The following is a 20,912-nucleotide window of genomic DNA, read 5'->3' on the forward strand; positions in this document are numbered from 1 at the left end:
ATACACTCTCCCATTTACCTGTGTAGAACTTTACTTTCTTAAAGTTTATTTACAGTGAATTTATTTTGTTTATTTACTGTCTATCTATCTGTCTATCTGTCTGTCTATCTATCTATATATCTATCTATCTATTGTATGTTCTCCTACATGTATGTAGAAGTTTACCCTGGTAATGTCCACTTGCAGTTACTTTTTTATTTGAAAGTGTTTAGTATATTAAATATAAGTGTATTATTAAATGTACACTATATGGACAAAAGTCTTGGGACACCTGATCATTACCCCAGTAGTGACTTTAATGACATCGGATTCTTTATGCAAAGACCTTTAAATAGAGTTTGTCCTGCAGCTATAACAGTTTCCACAAGATTTTGGAGTGTTTCTGTGTGAATTTTTGCACTCTCATCCAGCAGAGACTTTGTGAGGTTAGGCACTGATGTTGGATGAGAAGGCCTAGCTCACGATCTCCATTCCAGTTCATCCCAAAAGTGTTCGGACTCATCCAATCATTATGGACCTTGCCTTTTGCACTGGGGCACAGATGCAGAAAAGGGCCTTCCCTTTTTGTTCCCCCAAAGTTTTTCATTTTAATCCTAATTGCCCAAGCATTAAGAGAATTTGCACAAAGAGGAAACCTAAGCAGTTTCAGAATATGGATACATTTATTAAGGATTCTGTGTCCTTAAAGCGGACAGTATATTGAACTGTTACAGAGGAGTGTAGGTGGCCAAAGTATACAGTCACCGGTTTCCGTGAACTGGTGGAGCTAGGTTTCATAGTTCCCTCCTTGGAAGCACAAGGTGGGCGGGGGGAAAAACTTGTGGGTTTTCTTTTTGTTGTGTTTAAGTTCTGAAGAAGGCCCAATTGTTCCTGTTTTGGTTATAGTACGGTTTCATAATTGTTTTATTTTTTCTTCTTGTTCTTCTTTGTAATTACATAATTTCGACTGATACTTATAATAAAGATCACAGTGATAGACTGTTCAATATTAGGCTCATCAGCTGGAATGTCATGGGTATTAATAGTCCTGTTAAGCATGGAAAGATTATTTTACATCTCAAAACTTTAGGTTTTATTCAAGAAACACATTTGAAGCAGGGAAGCGGGAATAGATTTAAGTCTAATTGGATTATACAAGTGTATCAATCTACATTCTCTATCAAAGCTATTTTGATACACAAGAATGTACCATTGGTTCATCATAAGACTACCTTTGATATAAATGGTAGATATATTATTGTGTTGGGCTCTATAAATTCAAAGGAAATTACTTTAGTTAATTGATATGCAGCAAATTATGATGACCCCCTCTTTTTTCAAAAACAATTTAAATTAATCCCCAGTATTTCTGAATCAAATGTAATTATTGGAGGTGATTTCAGCTGTATGCTGGACAATGTGCTTGATAAACAACCAAGTCAGACTGCCAATATCCGGCATCTAAATCTGATTCAATGTTAAGACACTATATGCAATCTCTAAATATTGTAGATATATGGATAATTATTAATTCCTCAGAGAGAGATTTTTTTATTATTATTCTCATGTGCATAAGTCAAATTCGCACATCAATTTTTTTCTGCTCAGTTCAAATTAAGTACCATATGCATGCAAGTCACAATATCACAACATTATAATATCAGATAATGCTTTGGTTTCGGCCAAGTGTTAAGAGAATGGATCAAAACAATATATTGGCCATTGGCTCCATACATTCAGCAACAGGCAGATATCCAACCAATCACGAAGGTGGCCTCCCACAACATATTTCACTCTCTGCAGACAATAATTTTGTTTATAAAAAATCCTAGTAAGTCTGTTCCACATCTCCTCACTGCAATTACAAGATTCAGGAATGTATCAGGTTACTGTTAACATGGGAAAAAAGTGACCTGATGACTATTGTGCCCAATACTTGTAAGCAGTATATAAGATCCACCCTATTCAAGATAGCAGAAAACTCCTTTATTTATCTTGGTGTAAATACAGTACTTGTGAACAGCAAAATGTCTATCTTGAAATTGCAGTCAGTTTAAATCTTCTCACTACAAATATCACAAATGGAAATATATTCAACACTAATATCATTTAATGAATGAAAGAAAAAATGCAAACGTTTAATCACTGCACACAAAAACTCAAACCTCGCTTGGAATGTAAGCCATAGTATAGAAGGTATATCAGAGCTACTTTACCACCGGACAACTTGTTTTTACTGAGGAATAAGAATGGCTAGATTATTATTATTATTATTTTTTTTTTTTTAATGATCAGTCTTAGATATCAATTGAGGATGTCCACATATCTGTAGATTTTCTTTGTGTAATGCTTTCCTGCGTTTAATCATTGGAACTGTTTTCATCCTACTCTAAATATCTGTTGAAGGTGGGAACAGGTCCTTTGGGAGTGTTGGTGAGTGTGCAATAGTCTTGTTTGAAACACACAGGCACTGGGTTAATGACAACCGGTGCTTCGGAAGCCTCGCAGTCCTCGAGACACTCGAGACTAAGAGCCGAGTTCTTCAGAGACAGAACATCCCCACTCAGACAAGTCACGTTCAGAGACTGGATGAGGTTGCCCACTTTCTCAGGCAACTCTTCGCAGAACAAAGAAAAATCCTCACACGAGATGCTTGTCTCGCTGTGCGTATCAGTCATTTGGCACGGGGCCCAGACCTCAGTTGTGGGGCCCACATAAGGTGTGGGGCACTGTGCTGTGGGATACATGCCCATTTTCTCAACCTGATCCTGTAGTGTGGTTATGGCCTCGGAAATCTTGTCGATTTTTGAAAAGTCTTCCATAACTTGAAAATCTTGTAAAGGACTTTTTGCCAAAACCCAACACTAATAAAAAAAGGAGGACAAATATGAATATATAATGAATATATGGACATATACAGTCATGGCCAAAAATATTGGCACCCTTGGTAAATATGATCAAAGTAGGCTGTGAAAATTAATCTGCATTGTTAATCCTTTTGATCTTTTATTAAAAAAATTCCCAAAAATGTTTCCTTTCATTGGATATTAAGAATTTAAAATGGGGGGAAATATCATTATGAAATAAATGTTTTTCTCAAATAATCGTTGGACACAATTATTGGCACCCCTAGAAATTCTTATGAATAATATATCTCTGAAGAATATTCCCATTCGTATTCATAATTTTGAACACTCCAGCGTGATTATAAACATGAAATTATCCAGCCATGGCTTCCTGTTTCACAGAAATATAAAGAGGAGGGAAAACAAAGCCCAATTTACCTTAAACATCCATCGAAATGAGAAAAAACAAAGAATATATTTCTGATGCGCAGCAAAAGATAATTGAACTTCACAAATTAGTGAAGTGGCTTTAGGAAAAGAACTAGAACAGTGAACATTTCCATTTCCACCATCAGGACAATAATTAAGAATTTCCAATCAACATAAAATGTTACAAATCTGCCTGGAAGAGGTCGTGTGTCTATATCGTCTTAATGCACAGTTAGAAGTAGAGTTTGAGTGGCTAAAGACTCTCCAAGGAGCACAGCTGAATCTCGTGGTTCAGAAAACCTTTAGAAAAATTGTCAAACAGAACCTACATCACCACATGTTGTTTGGGAGGGTTACCAGAAAAAATCTCCTAGCTCATCCAGAAACAAACTAAAGCATATTCAGTTATCAGCTATGATTGGAACTTCAAATGGGAATGGCTTCTATGGTGAGATGAAACTAGAGAAAAATGAGCTTTTTAGCAGCAAACATTCAAGATGGGTTTGGTGCACACAGGGATAAAAAGTACCCTATGTGTAAAATTAAATATGTTGTGTGATGTTGTGGTCATATATTTCTGCTGGAGGTCCTGGACATCTTGTTTAGATACATGGCATCATGGATTCTATCAAATACCAACAGATAAAAAATCAGTAAGTGACTCTTATATAAAATCTTATAATGGGCTATGTTTGGATCTTCCAACCGTACAGTAATCCAAACACAATCCTCAAAAACACAGAAATGGGTCACTGAGCACAAAACCAAGCTTCTGCTATGGCCATTCCAGTCCTCTGACCTGAAGCCTGTAGAAAATGAGAGGAGTGAACTGAAGAGGAGAAGCTGGTAATCTAAAGGGCCTGGAGTGATCCTGGATGAAGGAATGGTCTCTGATCTCTTGTCAGGTGTTCTTTAACCTCATCAGGCATTATAGGAGAAAATTTAGACCTGTTAAACTGGTAAATTGAGGTTATTGAATAAAAGGGTGCCATTAATTGTGGCCAATGTGTATTAGAGAAAAATATTTATTTCATAATGATATTTCCCCACATTTTAAATTCTAATTATCCAATGAAAGGATACATTTTTGTGAATTTTTTAAATAAAAGATCAAAAGATTGAAGATTAACAATGCAGATGAATTTCCATAGCCTTCTTTGATCATATTTGCAAATATTTTTGGCAATGACTGTATTACAATTTAAATACTAATTTTCTATAAGAATATAATGTAATTTATTTCTGTGATGCAAAGTTGAATGTTCAGCATCAATACTCCAATCTTCAGTTACACATGATCCTTCATAAACCATTCTAATATTCTGATTTGCTTCTCAATAAATATTTATTGTTATTATTAATGTTGCAAAGCAGTAAACTTTTTACATTTTTTTTTCAAAACAAATTAATATTTGCATTCGTTAATGATGAATTAAAAAGATTACAAGTTATAGTAAAGACATTTATAATTTGTATAAATGCTGTTTATTTGATATATAATCAATACCCCATCATCATACATCATTTATTTTAAATACATATTATAAAGGTCTTTATTATAACTTCATTTCAAAATCGTTTTAATTCTAATAGTATTGATAATAATAACTCCAATAATAACTTAGCAACAAATCAGCGTATTAGAATGATATCTGAAGGATCATGTGACCCCAAAACATTATAAAGTACCCACTGTCTCACAAGCCATTTCTACTCAGTTAATCAAACCCCAGAATGTTCAAACTCTCCATTATAAAACCCTAGTCTATTTGAAGTGTGAAATGTTACCTGAAAATTGCCATGGTGATTTTGATAAAGTGGCTGGAAGTACGTTGCTGGTGTCGGCACCCATGAAATTTCTTTCATCTTAAATCTGTAATGCAGAAATGTCACATATTATTTCCAGTTATCTATCCTGTGGCACCTGAGTTGCTCACTAGCTCTGTATATTTGTCCCATGTCCTGCATACCTACGCAGTAAATTTACTGCTATAGCAGTGTATGATAAACAATTACCTTGTAGCAGGAATCGCCATAAGCAGAATTAAAAGTCCAACCACTGATAACATTCCAATGGCAATCTTGCTGACTTGACTGGGCTCATCTTGTACAAAATAATAAATAATCAACTCAAAAAAAGAAAAACATGAATGGATTGACTTTTACATTAACAGATCGAATCAAAATTTGCATGAGTGTGTAAATGTGAAGCAGTAGCTACCACCAGTATTCACCTTTGTGTGCTGTTTTCCATTTCACTGCACTGCTCCAGTCACTCCACATTCCCCTGTAGACACTTCCATTCTCTATCATAGTCTTCACCATCACAATGTATGTAGTGCCCGGATCAAAGTTAATTTCACCAATCTGAATATCTTTGCCTGCTTGAACACTGACCGCCTTGAGAAAGTAACATTAATGTTAAGCCATTCATAGAAGTCATTCATTTTCAAAACAGGAATACACAGATAGATGGTGTTATATAAGTTTCTTTGATGTGGGTGAAACAGAGGATGTTCTCAGAGAACATGCCCAATGAATGGCGGACATTCATAATTCAATCATCGTTATAATCAATCTTACACTTGTAAGATTCCCATCTTTGTAGTACATGAATTGGTGTATGATGGGTAGAGCCATTCGGTAAACATGATTTTCATATCCGCTCTTCCAGGAGAAATTATACATTCCATTTGCATATTGTAACGTCAGATTAAACGGAGCCTTTGGTTTAACTGAGAAAAGAAAGAAGTTTCATGTATGCGATATATAAACTGTGTAAATATATTTTTTTTTTCATTGATTACAAATCTAAAAATCTACTCACTATTTTTTACTGGTTTAAAAGATGCATCCAACAGAGTTGAATTCTCAGTTCCATTTTCCAAATAATAAAGTTTATATTCATCAAAACTCCTGAATTCTGATACTGTTAAACTGCAGATGTGATCTTCACGTACTCTCTGCAGTTGGCAGTCGTACTTCCTGTGTGTGAAAATCCATGTTTTGGAAAATCTTACACTGTACTGTAAATGCATACTTCATACCATTCGCATATGAAAACTGAAACACAGTCCATGAATTACTAAACAGACAATGGCAATGAATAACTGGAGCATACTTACTTTTCTTTTGAGTGAGCTTCCAGTCGGTATGATATGTTTCTAGTGGATGTGACTGGTAGTTTTAAAGAGCAGCTGATGGTAGAGTAGTAATCTGACACACAGATGTGCCCTTTATTCAGAGATGAAATAACCAAATGATCATATATTTTTGCAAAATCCATTGTGACTGAAAGTTCAGATTTAAGAGACATGTTTTACCTTGTAAAGTCGCTTTAAGTTGCACTGAAAAAGCCAAGAAAATGAAGAAAATCCCCGTGCGGTTCATCATTCCTGTGCAGGACTGAATGAACAAGCTCCTCTGGATTTCAGATTTCCAGATTTCAGAACTCACACAAGTCAGCACATGCACCTGACAAGAAGTGACTCATATAAAATGTTCACCACAAAGGCAACAACTGAATCATTTAGCAGACGTTAAAGGCGACTAACGAATGAGGAATACAAGCGATTCATCTTAAACTGCTAAAGAAATACCTTCAATATAAAGCCACTCAGGTGCCATTCATTTAAATCCTAAGTGATTAAAAATCGGGTGCTTATTCTGAACATTTATTTGTAATAAAAATAAAAAGTCAGTCAAAACACCCAAGATGCTTAAAAATCAAGTATCTATCATACATTTCTGTATTTATGCTCTAATTTTAAAGAAGACACATAGCAACTCACCAAACTGATTCTGAAGCATTAGAGAAATATTACATAGTAGCAAGAAAGCTGAAGTCTGTGGCAGAAAAGGGCATCAAGATTGCTTTATATACAGAGAAGTGTTCCTGTTTACGTAGGAGGTCTAAACCTCAACATTATCTAAAAAATCTCTCATTAGTGAAGATGGCATCTCGAGGTTCTCACTTACTTATCATACGTGAGTCTTTTACGTTAATTAAAGGTTACACTTTATAATATCCTTCATTTATAAATCATTAACACACATTATATACTGCTTAACGGATCATTAGATAATATATATGCACATAGCTAGAAATATGAGATAATGTTCCTGCTAACGTTTACTAATGAACTTACTAAACATTATCTAATGATCAACAGATATTTATTTACTCTAACTGGAAATGCTTGAAAATGTCAGTAAACGTTCGGGTTCATGTTATCTTCATTTGTTGGTCTTTGTTTGTTGTGTAGACCTCTCTTTATACATCTCAAAGGGTTAGTTCACCCGTGAATGAAAATCCATCCATCATCTACTTACCCTCGAAGCATCCTAGGTGTATGTGACTTTCCTCTTTCAGAATAATCATATCAAAGTTATATTAAAAATTGTCCTTGCTCTTCCAATCCTTTCAGTGTGTTAAGCAAGGTGTTTGATGTCAACAGTTCAGAAGACTTGAAGTAATGTGATAAATGTAATAAAACGGGTGAATAAAGGCCCCCTGTAATGAATCCATGCATTTTTGTAAGATAAATATCCAGATTTCAAGCGTAATAAACACTCTTTTCCTCACTTCTGCTGACTGCTGGGAACCGGAAGACATGCAGGCGGATCCCCACAGTCAGCAGAAGTGAGAAAAAAAAGTGTTTATTAGTTTGAAATCTGGATATTTATCTTACAAAAATGCCTTTGTTTACCCCCCGGAGCCATGTGAGGGATGCTTCGAGGGTGAATAGAAGGACGAATTTTCATTCTCTGGTGAACTAACCCTTTAATTAATAATCTATTAATTATCTGTTCATGTTTTTGCAGTAGCCATTCTGAAGTGAAAACTATTCATCATTTGTAAATGTTTTTAAATTTTTTACTAATCATTTAGTATTTTTATGGCCATTGGACTTATGTAACAAGGTTTATGCAAATACTGGCTAAAGACATAACAGACTGTAATGTTTTATATATAATATAATATAATATAATATATAATCAGAAGACTGAACTATGTTTCCTTAAAATCAAACCGACCCCCTGTTGACCCTTTAACCAAACATCAAACCCAAACATAAGCAAACACATTATCTCACGTTTCTTACTCTTTGAATATATTAACTAATGATCCATCAAGCATTATATAATGTTTGTTAATGATTTATTAATTAAAGTTATTATAAAGTGTTACCAAACTGAATATTGCAGGTAAACACAACCGTCTAGGAGATTTTAAACAGTATGTACAGTATAACATCGTGTAACAGTGTAGCAAGGAGAAAGTTTTACAGAAGAGGTCACATACAGGTATTATACCAAAGGGAGGATCTGAATGCATTTTGAACAGGCCTATAATAAAAGGCACATAATTATTTGTTTTATTTTTATTATTCTAAATTGTACTAACATTTCCAGTCAGAAACATCTTGATATGACTTTTCTCATGCATGAATGATTCTATAAATGACTGAGCTGACATTTAGTCACGTGATTTGAAAGATAACAAGTTAGAAATATGAACCTTTATTTGTGGTTTCCTTCTGTATGTCACGGTGTTAAAAAAAAAAAAAAAAAAATTAGTTTCTAATGCTGCAGAAAATGTTTAAAGTGCTCCTGCATATACAACTCCAAAAATAAGTCCACAAATGTTGTAAGTTGAGGTGTCTTACAGAAGGAAAACGTGATTTTTAATACTAACAGCATAGCTTTTAAACAAAACGAATTGTACAATAATAAGACAAAAAATGTAAGGTAATGTAAGTTTGCTTTCAAACAGTCCAATCTGCTTGAAAAATAAAGTCAGTAAGCTCCTCTAATCATCAGATAATTTTAATGATCTGATTATTTATTACATAGGAAGTAGACATACTTCCTAAGTAATAAATAATCAGATCATTAAAATAAAGTGCATTGATAATTTCATGAAAATGTAGGCATTAATGGAAAAAAAAGAATAGGTTAAAAAGCACCAAAGTCCCCCCCTTTAACACCCCCCCCCCCCACACACACACACACACACACCACCCACACATCTGCTGAGCTCATGATTTATACCAAAGATCTGATATGTAGAAATACCCGTAGTATTATCAGGTAGCTGGCATTCTGTAGATCTGTCTGACACATGCCTTATCTTGCTCTGAGCAAACTCTGATAACTGCAACATTGTGTGCAAAGACAGAAAAACTGCACAGCTCAGGCATTTCTCACGAAAAAAAGTCACGAACTGCATAATTCTCAGTCTTACCTCATTTCATTATCAGTGCCTAAACACTGGTCGCACCTCACATCCCATACGTCTTCTACACGCTAAATTAACATACTTCATGTGCTGCTGGGAGAGTAGAGCTGTGGCTGAGTATGTATTTAGACGCTGTGTTGGGATTGAGACATACAACCACATCATAAAATCACCACAGGCCTGTCATGTACTGTTTGTGTTTGCATGCCGCTAAATTCATAACTTGCATATATTAGGTTCGACATTTATACACATCCTGCAAATATTCAAAGTATTAGTTGATCACAGTATTGCTTTTTCAGTGACTAAATCTTGACCTTTAACTTATAAAGCATGAACAGATTTATCTTTTTTAAACCACCCAGGAAGTCTAAGCATGGGATTTTCAGTTAGGATGTTAAGTCGATGTTTTGGGATGCACTAAATCAGGGTTCCTCAAAACTAGCCCAGGAGATCTATTTTCCTGCAGAGTTTAGCTCTAACCTTAATCCAACACACCTGAGCATGCTAATCAGTATCTTCAGGATCATTAGAAAATCACAGGCAGGTGAGTTTGATCAGGGCTGGAGCTAAACTCTGAAGCGCTTTATAGCCCTCCAGGGCAAGATTTGAGGAACCCTGCTTGAATCTATTCTTGCATAATAAATGCAGAGGTTGTGTTAACCAAACAAGCAGGGGCATAGCCATCTTTTCAGAAGTGAGGGGGACAGAAATTACACACACACAGACACATAAAACATTACGATATAACATTTCCGTAATCTATATAGCCTACCAGTCAACAGTTTAACAGTAAGATTTTTTTTGTTTTGAAAGAAATCTCTTCTGCTCACCAAGCCTGCATTTATTTGATCCAAAGTACAGCAAAAATATCAAAATATTTATTGTTTCAAACAACTGTTTTCTATTTGAATTTTAAAGGTAATTTATTCCTCTGATCAAAGGTGTATTTTCAGCATCATTCCTCCAGTCTTCAGTGTCACATTAATCAGAAACCATTATAATATGATGATTTGCTGATTATCAATATTTAAAACAGATGAGTAAAAAAATTAAAAATCAGCATTCTTTGATAACTAGAAGGATCCACAGATCAGCATTTATGTGATTTATTTATTTTTTATAAAATTTTTTATAATGATAGAAATTAATACTTTTATTTAGTAAGGATTCTTTAAACTGATCAAAAGTGAAGATAAAGACATCATTTTACAATGATTTCTATTACAGAGATTCGTATTTCAGATAAATGTTGCTCTTCTGAGCTTTCTATTCTTTAAAGAAACCTGAAAAAAGTCTACTCTGTTGTTTTCAACATTATCATAATACAAGTTTTTCTTTTTTTTTTTCTTTTTTTTTCAGCAAATCAGTATATCAGAATTATTTCTGAAGGATTGTGTGACTTGAGTAATGATGAAAAAAATCAGCTTTGAAATCTCAATAAATTACATTTTGAAATATTTTAAAATAGAAAACAGCTATTTTAAGTAGGCTAGTACAAATATTTCAAAATTTCACTGATTTGCAGTACGTGGATCAAATAAATGCAGGCTTGGTGAACAGAAGAGACTTCTTTAAAAAACATTAACAAGCTTACTGTTCAAAAACTTCTGACTGGTAGTGGATACTATAGGCAACTTTAATTTTTCTCTAATTTCTAGCTTTTAATTTGCTTAGAAATATATAACTGCTGGACAATAACAAATAATGATTTGTTTATATACTACAATCACTTTTTATCACGTAATAAGGCAGAATAGTTTCTATACTGTAATAAATGCTATTAGCACTTGTTCATATACTTTATTTATCACCTGCTGGAGATTTTTTTGGACTTTCAAAAAACAAAACCGAAAACAATTGTTTTCATACAGCGATAGGTGGACGCTTTCTGTGCGAGAGCGCCCTCCGGCTTCGAGTATGAATGAAACACACACACACACACACACACGTTTGTTTTTGTGAAAAGTGGGGACATCCCATAGGCGTAATGGTTTTTATACTGTACAAACTGTATATTCTATCGCCATTCACTAACCCTACCCCTAAACCTAACCCTCACAGGAAGCTTTGTGCATTTTTACTTTCTCAAAAAAACTCATTCTGTATGATTTATAAGCGTTTTGAAAAATGGGGACATGGGTTATGTCCTCATAAGTCAGCCTCTCCTTGTAATACCTGTGTCATACCCATGTCATTATACAGAGTTGTGTCCTGATATGTCACAAAAACATGCCCACACACACACACACACACACACACACACACACAGACACTGAAGGAGTGTTGTTTAGCGCTCCGTGATGTTCATTTCGCCTTCTGGGTCAGAAAAAAAAACATTAGATCATTTGCAGACTATCCTGTTTCTTTGAGTTTAAATCTATATTTATTAGATTATTCACATTTGTAAACCTCTATACGAACACACTTGCCCGAAAAAGTGCGGGGGACGAATTTGAAAATGGCCTTCCATAGTTTTAGTGATTAGAAGTGAAAGAAAGGGGAGAAATTTTTTAAAATGCAAAACATACCAGGAAAGGTAGGATTTGAAAATAATGATTAATGGGATTTTGAAGTTCTTGTGACAAAGTCACATTAGAAATACAGTGTTACAAAATTTTGAAATTAACTGAAATAGAGCATGACTGAAAAAATACAACCCAGTCCATGTGAAACCCATGTATTAAATAAACTCAATGCACACAGACTGCAGTAGTTTAAGTCTTTGGGTTTTTTAATTGTGATGATTTTGGCTCACATTTAACAAAAACCCACCAATTCACAATCTCAACAAATTAGAATACTTCATAAGACCAATAAAAAAATAATGAATAAAATTTAAAAAATTGCGAATTGTTGGCCTTCTGGAAAGTATGTTCATTTACTGTACATGTACTCAATACTTGGTAGGAGCTCCTTTTGCTTTAATCACTGCCTCAGTTCAGCGTGACATGGAGGTGATCAGTTTGTGGCACTGCTGAGGTGGTATGGAAGCCCAGGTTTCTTTGAAAGTGGCCTTGAGCTCATCTGCATTTTTTGGTCTCTTGTTTTTCATTTTCTTCTTGACAATACCCCACAGATTCTCTCTGGGGTTCATGTCTGGTGAGTTTGCTGGCCAGTCAAGCACACAAACACCATGGTCATTTAACCAACTTTTGGTGCTTTTGGCAGTGTGGGCAGGTGCCAAATCCTGCTGGAAAATAAAAATCAGCATCTTCAAAAAGCTGGTCAGCAGAAGGAAGTGAAGAGCATGAAGCATGAAGTGCTCCACAATTTCTTGGTAAACGGGTTCAGTGACTTTTGTTTTCAAAAAACACAATGGACCAACACCAGCAGATGACATTGCACCCCAAATCATCACAGACTGTGGAAACTTAACACTGGACTTCAAGCACCTGGGGCTATATGCTTCTCCACCCTTCCTCCAGACTCTAGGACATTGGTTTCCAAATGAAACACAAAACTTGCTCTCATCTGAAAAGAGGACTTTGGACAACTAGGGAACAGTCCAGTTCTTCTTCTCCTAAGCCCAGGTAAGACCCATCTGACGTTGTCTGGGGTTCAGGAATGGCTTAACAAGAGGAATACGACAACTGTAGCCAAATACCTTAACATATCTGTATGCCTTGACCCCAGCCTCAGTCCTTGTGAAGTTCACTCAAATTCTTGAATCGATTTTGTTTGACAATCCTCACAAGGCTGCGGTTCTCTCTGTTGGTTGAGCATCTTTTTTTCCCACACTTTTTCCTTCCACTCAACTTTCTGTTAACATGCTTGGATACAGCACTCTGTGAACAGCCAGCTTCTTTGGCAATGAATGTGTGTGGTTTACTCTCCTTGTGAAGGGTGTCAATGATTGTCTTCTGGACAACTGTCAGATCAGCAGTCTTCCCCGTGATTGTGTATCACCAGTGAACCAAACTGAGACCCATTTTGAAGACTCAAGAAAACTTTTGCAGGTGCTTTGAGTTGATTAGCTGATTGGCATGTAACCATATTCTAATTTGTTGAGATTATGAATTGGTGGGTTTTTGTTAAATGTGAGTCAATATCATCACAATTAAAAGAACCAAAGACTTTAACTACTTCAGTCTGTGTGATTTGAATTTAATTAAGACATGAGTTTCATAATTTGAGTTGAATTACTGAAATAAATGAAATTTTCCACAACATTCTACTTTATTGAGATGTACCCGTATATAAACATTCATATTTTATATATAAGTAAAACATATTTTTCTTAAAAATATACAAGCATGATAAATATACACAGTACACTCACATATTATATGTAAACAAAAACTTTTGCTTGGATGCGATTAATTGTGAATGATCAGTTGACAGCACTACTCACAAATTTGAAAACGGTTTTATAAAGTTTTGGTTAACTTAGATTTTTCCGTTAAGATGTTTCGTTGGCTGAACAATTGTTAAATTGTTAAAAAACAGTACAATCCTTTGAAAGCACTGTACTTCAGTCTCTCACTACTCATCCTGTAAAATATGAAATATGGCGCTACCCTGACCAATGTCTATAGGCCTAAAGGAATGATAGTTTGCAAATTGAGATAAGGCCATACATACTGTCCTGCAGTCTAAATATACAGTAGACCAATGTCCTGTGAACAACCAGACAGCTTATGTCTAATGAGTCTATTTATGTTATGCACATTATGCCACAAATACAGTTCAGTGTAACAAAAAAACTGTGAGCAAGTTAGGTGCAACCAGTGAGGTCTTCATGCATTTTGTAGATGCTTCCACTTTCTATTGTTCATTATTCAGTTGTGATTGATTTAGATGGATGTAGCAATCGAAGCACCCATGAACAGCTAGTTTCCAGTGCTGTGGGCATCAACTTGAACTGATGTAAAAGTCACCCACTGTTTGACATAATTTGAATGGGAGCGACCCACGCCATCCAGTGATGAAGTGTCTATTTGCTCGTTCCCATCAAATGCTGAGGGGCTGGAACAGTCTGACTCCTGAAATCCACTGTCTATGGTGTCCAAATCCAATCCCATTTGAGGGTAACCATCATCGGACTGCTCATTAGAAACGTAGGAGTCCAGCGAGACCTGCTCAATGTTCTCCAGGTCGTGCTCCTGTAGATGCCAGTCATCACAGTCTGAACCCTGTAAACTCCTCCTGCCGTCAGGTATAAGAGGCTGCCTTGCATCGATCTCAGCCGGTCTCTGATTGGCGTCTTTGTCGTTGAGGAAGTCCTCTAGGCTTAGTCTGTGGCTGTCACCGGACCAGTCGGCCACGACACCCTCCTGACCGGACACTGTAACGGTGTCCATCGATATGTGGCCGCTGGAGTGTGCGATGCTCTGACTGTTGCCTCCAAGGAAGTAGAGTTTAGATGAGTTTTGACCCACTGGACCACTGTTAGCAGGTTCCTCTGAGCTTTCATTCTGCTGCTTCTCACAAAGCACCTGCAAAGTGGTGCTCTTCTCAAGGACATCAAAGCTGTTGAAAGTCAGGACTGGTCCTACCCATTTCTGAAATAAAACACAAGTAGATATTTTTTCATTTTGTCATGAAAATGTATTTCTTTATGCCCCCTGAAACATAAACATATTTCAATTCTTAAAAACATTTTCGTCTACAAGAGGTATATTCAAGTTCATTGGTGATGTGAAACATATACAGTATCATTCAAAAGTTTGGGATCAGCAAGGCTTTTTAATATTTCTGAAAGAAGTCTCTCATGCTAACCCAGGCTGGATTAATTTATTCAAAAATACAGTGAAAACTGTAATACTGGTGAAGTATTACTACACTTTACAATAACTGTTTTTGTAATATATTATAAATTGTAATTTATTTATTTCGATTTCATACACACTACACTCTTCAGTGTCACATGATCTTCAGAAATAATTATAATATGATGATTTGCTGCTTGAAAATTTTTATTATCATTATCATTGATATTGAAAAGAGTTGTGCTGCCTAATATTTTTGTGGTAAACTGTGATCGACTCAGGAGTCTTTGATGAATAAAAAGTTCAAAACAAAATTTATCTGATAAAGAAATCTTCTATAAAATGATAAATGTCATTTATTTCACTTCTGATCAATTTGCTGCATCCTTGCTGAAAAAAAAATAATTTATCTAAAAAATATATATAAATATATATATTTAGCTGAATGAAATTCAAAGTGAATGAACTTGTTAAAACACTGATTGATATTAACCCATTTCATCACAAACAAAGCCTACTTGCAGAAATAACATCTGTTATCATTGTAACCATCGTTTCCTGACTTAAAAAAAAGAAAAGAAAAAAAGGGGTATTAAAAGAGAGAGAGAGAAAAATCATTCATTGAATGCTTTTTTATCTGTATGGATGGTTAGTAATTGTTTTTCGATTCTTGCAGTAACAATGAACCACAAAACAACATTTATCAGGTCTTTTGGTGCACACAGAATGTAAAATAGTTTTATAAACAATAAATAGCCCAACTACACGAAAAAAAAAAAATACATAGGGTAAAATTCAATGTTCAGTTATGTCGGTCATTAATTTTGTAACATATTCTGAGATATCTATTCTATAGATTAGAATAAGAGGGGTTGGAAAAATACAGAGGCTGTAACGGAACAATTTACACCAGATCAGAACACTTATCTCACTTACACCTTACTGTTTTGACACTGTAAGGGAAATTGTACTCTTTTAAATATGTCCTTTTGGAATTATTTAAAAAAGTTGTTAAAGATGACGCTTCAAGGTTAATAGTGTTTACGTTCCATTTGACGTCACACAGCTCTCGCTGTCGTTAATGCAGCGTGTTACTGCCCTCTACTGGAATATGGGTGTATTTACAGGTTAAAAAAAATACAAATCATAAGACCGCCACATTTCCTCAGTAACTGTTAAATGAAACAAAGCTGGTGCCACAAGTCTTCCGAGTTCAATATACTGCCACATTTCATAACAACGCTGATGTTTTACAGAAATCCTCAAGCTTAGAGTTGCCGTTAGTATTAATATCTTGTCAGAGTTCTCTGATGGACAAAAATAACTAAGAAGTAGCTCTCAAACTCCTTGAGATTAAGGGTAGTATTTTCATCTTACATTACCAGCGGAATATTTACTAAATTCCCCTTTAGTTAAAAACAACTATTTATAACTACCCACCTTACCAGAGTTTGAGTTTGAACTCATAGTACTTTCCATTGGAGGGGAAAACTGCTACTTTCAGTTTTTACGTTTAACGCAATCACGTTTAAGCCCTCCTGTTCCTTTGAAGCCCCTACAGACTGACTCATTTGAAAAACATTTCTCATTCCCCGCTTGCAAGTGAGGTTAAGCATGTCGCACAAATGAAATTCCCCTAACAAGACTTGTTTTCAGGCTCACATACATACGCACACAGAAACTTCTGCTTATGTACCAGAGATTTATACACACAGCTAGCTGAAAGACAAAAGAGAACATACCTTAAAGTCTCCTTGATATGTATGGTAGAGTGGTGTGAAGTACTCATGAGGGCTTGGGATGTGTTGCCATAAGGATAGCTTTTTGATGCCCCCTCTGCAGATGCAAAACAAAGTGTTATAGGACTTGGTGGATTCATTAAAAACAGGCTGTTATTGTAGGACACATCAAGTCAAGTCAGCTTTATTTTTTAAGTGTTTTATACAAAAGAGACTGCTTCGCACATCATTCAAACATGAAAGTAACAGGATCAATTATGTACACTTCAAAAATAAGGCAAATTCGAAATTCTGCTGTAAACATATGCTGATAAACATGTGCTGAAAAAGCAATGAAAAACAGCAGCTGTCATGAGAAATGCCACTCTTTATGCACTTGCAGAGCTTGTCGGTCTGACTTCCTCCATTTTTAGACCTACATGAAAATCGTCTGTCTGCAAAAACATCTCTGCTGCTGTTGTGGTTTTCGCGAACGTGGGACTATTCATATACGGTAAGTGCTGTCATCTCGATTACTGGAAGACTCATTTAGAGGAGACACTGTTGAAATTTAAGGTCATACTCATCTATAGACTTTTATTAAGCCCCCTCCACTTTGTGGGATATCAGCTAAACTTCTCAATACATTATCTTTCAGATTTTTAGGAACATGAATGAACTGATCTCGATGGTTTGAAAGGTTAATGCAGGTTTCAAAGGCTTACGACTTAGAGATAATAAAGTGACTCATGTGATTTATAAACGGACTAACGGTCATAATGAAAGAGATTTGAGTTTTCTTCACTTCTCCATATTCCAGAAAGTGACTTCTGTACAATTTGTGCAATTCCCTAAATGTGCCTCATGGCCTTTATAAAGGAGCCAGACTTCTTGATTTCAATTTTGTCTGTCAAGTAAACAGATCTATTTCAGACTACTGAACTGAAACAATGTGAACTATGGGATAATAAAAACAAGTATGGTTGGTACTCACAATTTCGCACTGGACACAAGTAGCACCACCACCAAAACAGGAAGTGCCAACAGCAGGAAATAGTACTGTTCTGACTCTGGGTGTTCAGAATCAGATGTCCATTCAACACTGTTGCTCCATTCACTCCACATAGATGTGAACCATTTTGGATCCACAGCAACCTGAACGTCTGCCACATACTGCCTTCCTGGCAGGAGCTTTTTACTGATGATAACCATTGATTGTTGGTTCTGCTGCAGCGGGAAAATTTTCGCCATCTGTGGAAGCATTACATGGTATTCAGAAAAAAATGTGCTAAATATGTTTGATTTTCCTTCCATATATATACATATATAAAGAAAAAAAAAAGCTTTTACCTCATCTGGGTCACTTTTAGATCGTAATCGTACTCTGTAGTATAATTTTGTACACAGATCGTCACCCGTATAAGCCACATCCCAAGTGAGGTTGAAAGCATCATCAATTTTTTGTATATTTAAGTTGAAAGGTTGTTTTGGCTTAACTATGAAATGAAAAGAAAACGAATGTTAGTGCACAGTACACAAGTAAACAAGACATGTTTACATTACAGTGGGAGCCTGCATTTGCATTAAAATCTCTGGGACTAAGTTCTAATTTCAACCAGAATATTTTAGGATTGAGGATTATGTTCTTCGTCCATTACAGCTCAAGATGCAGCTCAAATCATGCTGGAGAACATAAGCATTAGGTTTGAGGCAAACTTCATGTAGCTTGAGCAAAAGAGGATAAACCGAATACTATGAGATTGTGAAAATCATCACATTAAATGACAAAATCTAAGCAGTAGTGCTCCTAGACATTTGGATCTCACTGTATCCACCTTATTTCGCAAAGCAGAAGTGAGCGATTTTCTGTAAACAAACAAAAATTCCTGTTCATCATCCACAATAAGAAAACAGTGCGGTTAACGGTAAAACTACCTGTTTGATAACAAACAGCGGTTTGCAGTATAAATCAGCATAATAGTGTTTTTCTGCTGCTAAAACAACCTGAAGCGAATTACACCAGAAGTCTGAACAATGTCCGCCCGTGCTCTTATGTTAAAAATGAGGTGGACATGATGTTCACTCTTTACACCGTTGATCGAGTAGATATCGGGACGTACCAAATTTGTATAAAAGTATTGTTTCAGAGTGACTCTTTGCAGGGATCTCCATGTTGCCTTGTTTGGCCATTTGTGTTACTACGATAGAGCAGGTAGTATCATAGGACATAATAAAATCCACATCGTCTGGTTCCATTGTGCACCAGGATTGTGGGGATTTGATACTGCAGCTCCCATTCGTCGAAAAATATTCATCCCTGGAAAACATGAAAATGTGCTAATTCAACAACATGTTGGTCAAAACCAATGAGTAGGCTGGACAATGTCTTCAGTACTCCAAGTAAGAACCTGATGTGCTAGATCTGTACCTGCAATCAGCCTCAACGAGACACGAAGCTGCTCCTGCCGAGTCAGAATTAGAGCAGTTCAGCGTGGAGATGAAGTCTGTGGTACAGGTCACGGTGCACACGCCATCATCTGCAAACAGTGATGTGAGAGGAAATGTGGTCGGTCGAGATACAGAAGCGGTAGCATTTCTTCTCAAAGCAACACCTGAATAGGTCAAAGGACACCAGCTAAATCACTTTTTCTGCTTTTACTTTTTTTAAATGCTACACATCTACACTTGCTTTACAAGCTGCATGATGTAGAGGAACGGATATATTGCAATAAATGTACACTTACTGCACTCAGTAAGTCCACAAATTACAAGCAAGGCTAGGGCTTGCCATAAAGCCATCATGGAGGAACAAGGTACGAATCTGCAGTCAGCCCTGCTCAGATGCATTGTACAGAGCCCACATGCAAACTGCAATGAAAGTAAACATGTTTTTGTCCTGCTATTATGCATTAATGTGTAATAAATGAATTTGTTGTAATTCAAATGAATAATGTCATTTATTTTTAATTTTTCCACAAAAAAAAGAAAAGAAAAAAAAAATACAATAAATACAATAAATGTAATAAAAAATAAACAAACATTTTAATACCTATAAAAAGCCCAAACACATCACAGTCATTTATTAAAGATGTGTCCTCTTAATCATCATATATAGACTAGTTTAGTCTATAATCAGCTTGTTTTAATTAAACAAGAGATTGTAGAGTTCCAAAAGAAGATGAAATTTAAGACTTACCTTGATAATATTCCCATTGAACAGGTTTGCAAAAATATTCAATTTGAATGAAAATTAAAAATTCTGTTCTCAGTCAAATACCAGTTGTACATTGCATAAGCATTGCCATTAATATGCCAATCTACTGATCTACATGCACAGTCAGAGTGCTTGTGACGAAAATATGACTGAAGGATGTGGTTATGACTAAAACAAAAGACGCCTCGCCCTCTGCGAAGCCAGTTAAGGACATTTCCTGTTATGAAGGTGCTGTCCTCAATGGCCTAAAAGTGCAATGTCATCAAATTCAGACAGATGATAACAGATAAAAAAAAATACATGAATGAATATAAATGAGAGAGAGAGAGAGAGAGAGAGAGAGAGAGAAAAGTGATAATGTGTGATCTTTTATATTTTGGTGCTGTAATATACAATTCTGAATCAGATTAGATTGTGTGTTTTGAATATTAGACTCGAATATTTATTCAACCTTATCTCCTCTATCATATTTACAAGACATGTGCAAGACAAGAACATGTGCATTGAAGAGCTACGAGATCCCATAGGTGTCTGAGAAATGCCCGACTTAAATCTTTAGATCTTAAATCAGTGGGTTCTCTAACTCGGTTTGTAAAAACAAGCAATACGGAAGTTGAAATGTATTGTTATTGCACATACTATTAATTATTATGTTTAAATCAGTGAAGTCTTCGTTGTTTGCTTTAAATTGGAAATTCGGGTGACTCTCATCAGCTTGTTTTTATAGAAAAAAAAAAACTTTCAACCTATCAGCTTGAAATGAAAGAAAGCAAT

General features: G+C 35.6%; 2 protein-coding genes across 3 annotated transcripts; both read right to left on the reverse strand.

The window, feature by feature from the left end:
- Positions 1-1,544: 1,544 nt before the first annotated feature.
- LOC127943075 (interleukin-21 receptor) lies at positions 1,545-7,838 on the reverse strand. Its single transcript, XM_052539214.1, has 9 exons — positions 7,587-7,838; positions 6,578-6,728; positions 6,380-6,488; positions 6,082-6,239; positions 5,838-5,989; positions 5,489-5,654; positions 5,271-5,358; positions 5,043-5,127; positions 1,545-2,843 (listed from the first exon to the last, which is right to left on the reverse strand). Exons 2-9 carry the CDS (start codon positions 6,645-6,647, stop codon positions 2,364-2,366), a joined length of 1,308 nt encoding a protein of 435 aa, XP_052395174.1. The 5' UTR covers positions 6,648-6,728; positions 7,587-7,838; the 3' UTR covers positions 1,545-2,363.
- A 4,482-nt stretch (positions 7,839-12,320) lies between these two features.
- Positions 12,321-20,392, reverse strand: il21r.1 (interleukin 21 receptor, tandem duplicate 1). 2 transcript variants are annotated; one of them, XM_052550807.1, is made up of 8 exons: positions 20,121-20,392; positions 19,669-19,792; positions 19,353-19,536; positions 19,045-19,241; positions 18,275-18,420; positions 17,919-18,175; positions 16,949-17,042; positions 12,321-14,999 (listed from the first exon to the last, which is right to left on the reverse strand). In XM_052550807.1, the coding sequence occupies exons 2-8, from the start codon at positions 19,769-19,771 to the stop codon at positions 14,328-14,330; spliced, it is 1,653 nt and encodes a 550-aa protein (XP_052406767.1). In that variant the 5' UTR covers positions 19,772-19,792; positions 20,121-20,392; the 3' UTR covers positions 12,321-14,327. The 2 variants fall into 2 exon arrangements, with proteins under 2 accessions (XP_052406767.1, XP_052406775.1); XM_052550815.1 differs by having other exon boundaries at positions 19,353-19,461; positions 20,121-20,388.
- Positions 20,393-20,912: the final 520 nt, after the last annotated feature.

This window comes from Carassius gibelio, chromosome A3 (assembly GCF_023724105.1).
Source record: "Carassius gibelio isolate Cgi1373 ecotype wild population from Czech Republic chromosome A3, carGib1.2-hapl.c, whole genome shotgun sequence".
NCBI classification, from domain to species: domain Eukaryota; kingdom Metazoa; phylum Chordata; class Actinopteri; order Cypriniformes; family Cyprinidae; genus Carassius; species Carassius gibelio.

Excerpts from the sequence above, each read along its gene's own strand:
- LOC127943075 (XM_052539214.1), bottom strand. The coding sequence starts at position 6,647 with ATGATGAACCGCACGGGGATTTTCTTCATTTTCTTGGCTTTTTCAGTG. Across the intron at positions 5,990-6,081 it reads TTTTAAACCAGTAAAAAATA|TTAAACCAAAGGCTCCGTTT; the intron begins GTGAGTAGATTT and ends TTCTTTTCTCAG. Across the intron at positions 5,359-5,488 it reads ATGGAAAACAGCACACAAAG|ATGAGCCCAGTCAAGTCAGC; the intron begins GTGAATACTGGT and ends ATTTTGTACAAG.
- il21r.1 (XM_052550807.1), bottom strand. The coding sequence starts at position 19,771 with ATGCATCTGAGCAGGGCTGACTGCAGATTCGTACCTTGTTCCTCCATG. Across the intron at positions 19,242-19,352 it reads CTCGTTGAGGCTGATTGCAG|GGATGAATATTTTTCGACGA; the intron begins GTACAGATCTAG and ends CATGTTTTCCAG. Across the intron at positions 15,000-16,948 it reads CATATCAAGGAGACTTTAAG|AAATGGGTAGGACCAGTCCT; the intron begins GTATGTTCTCTT and ends GTTTTATTTCAG.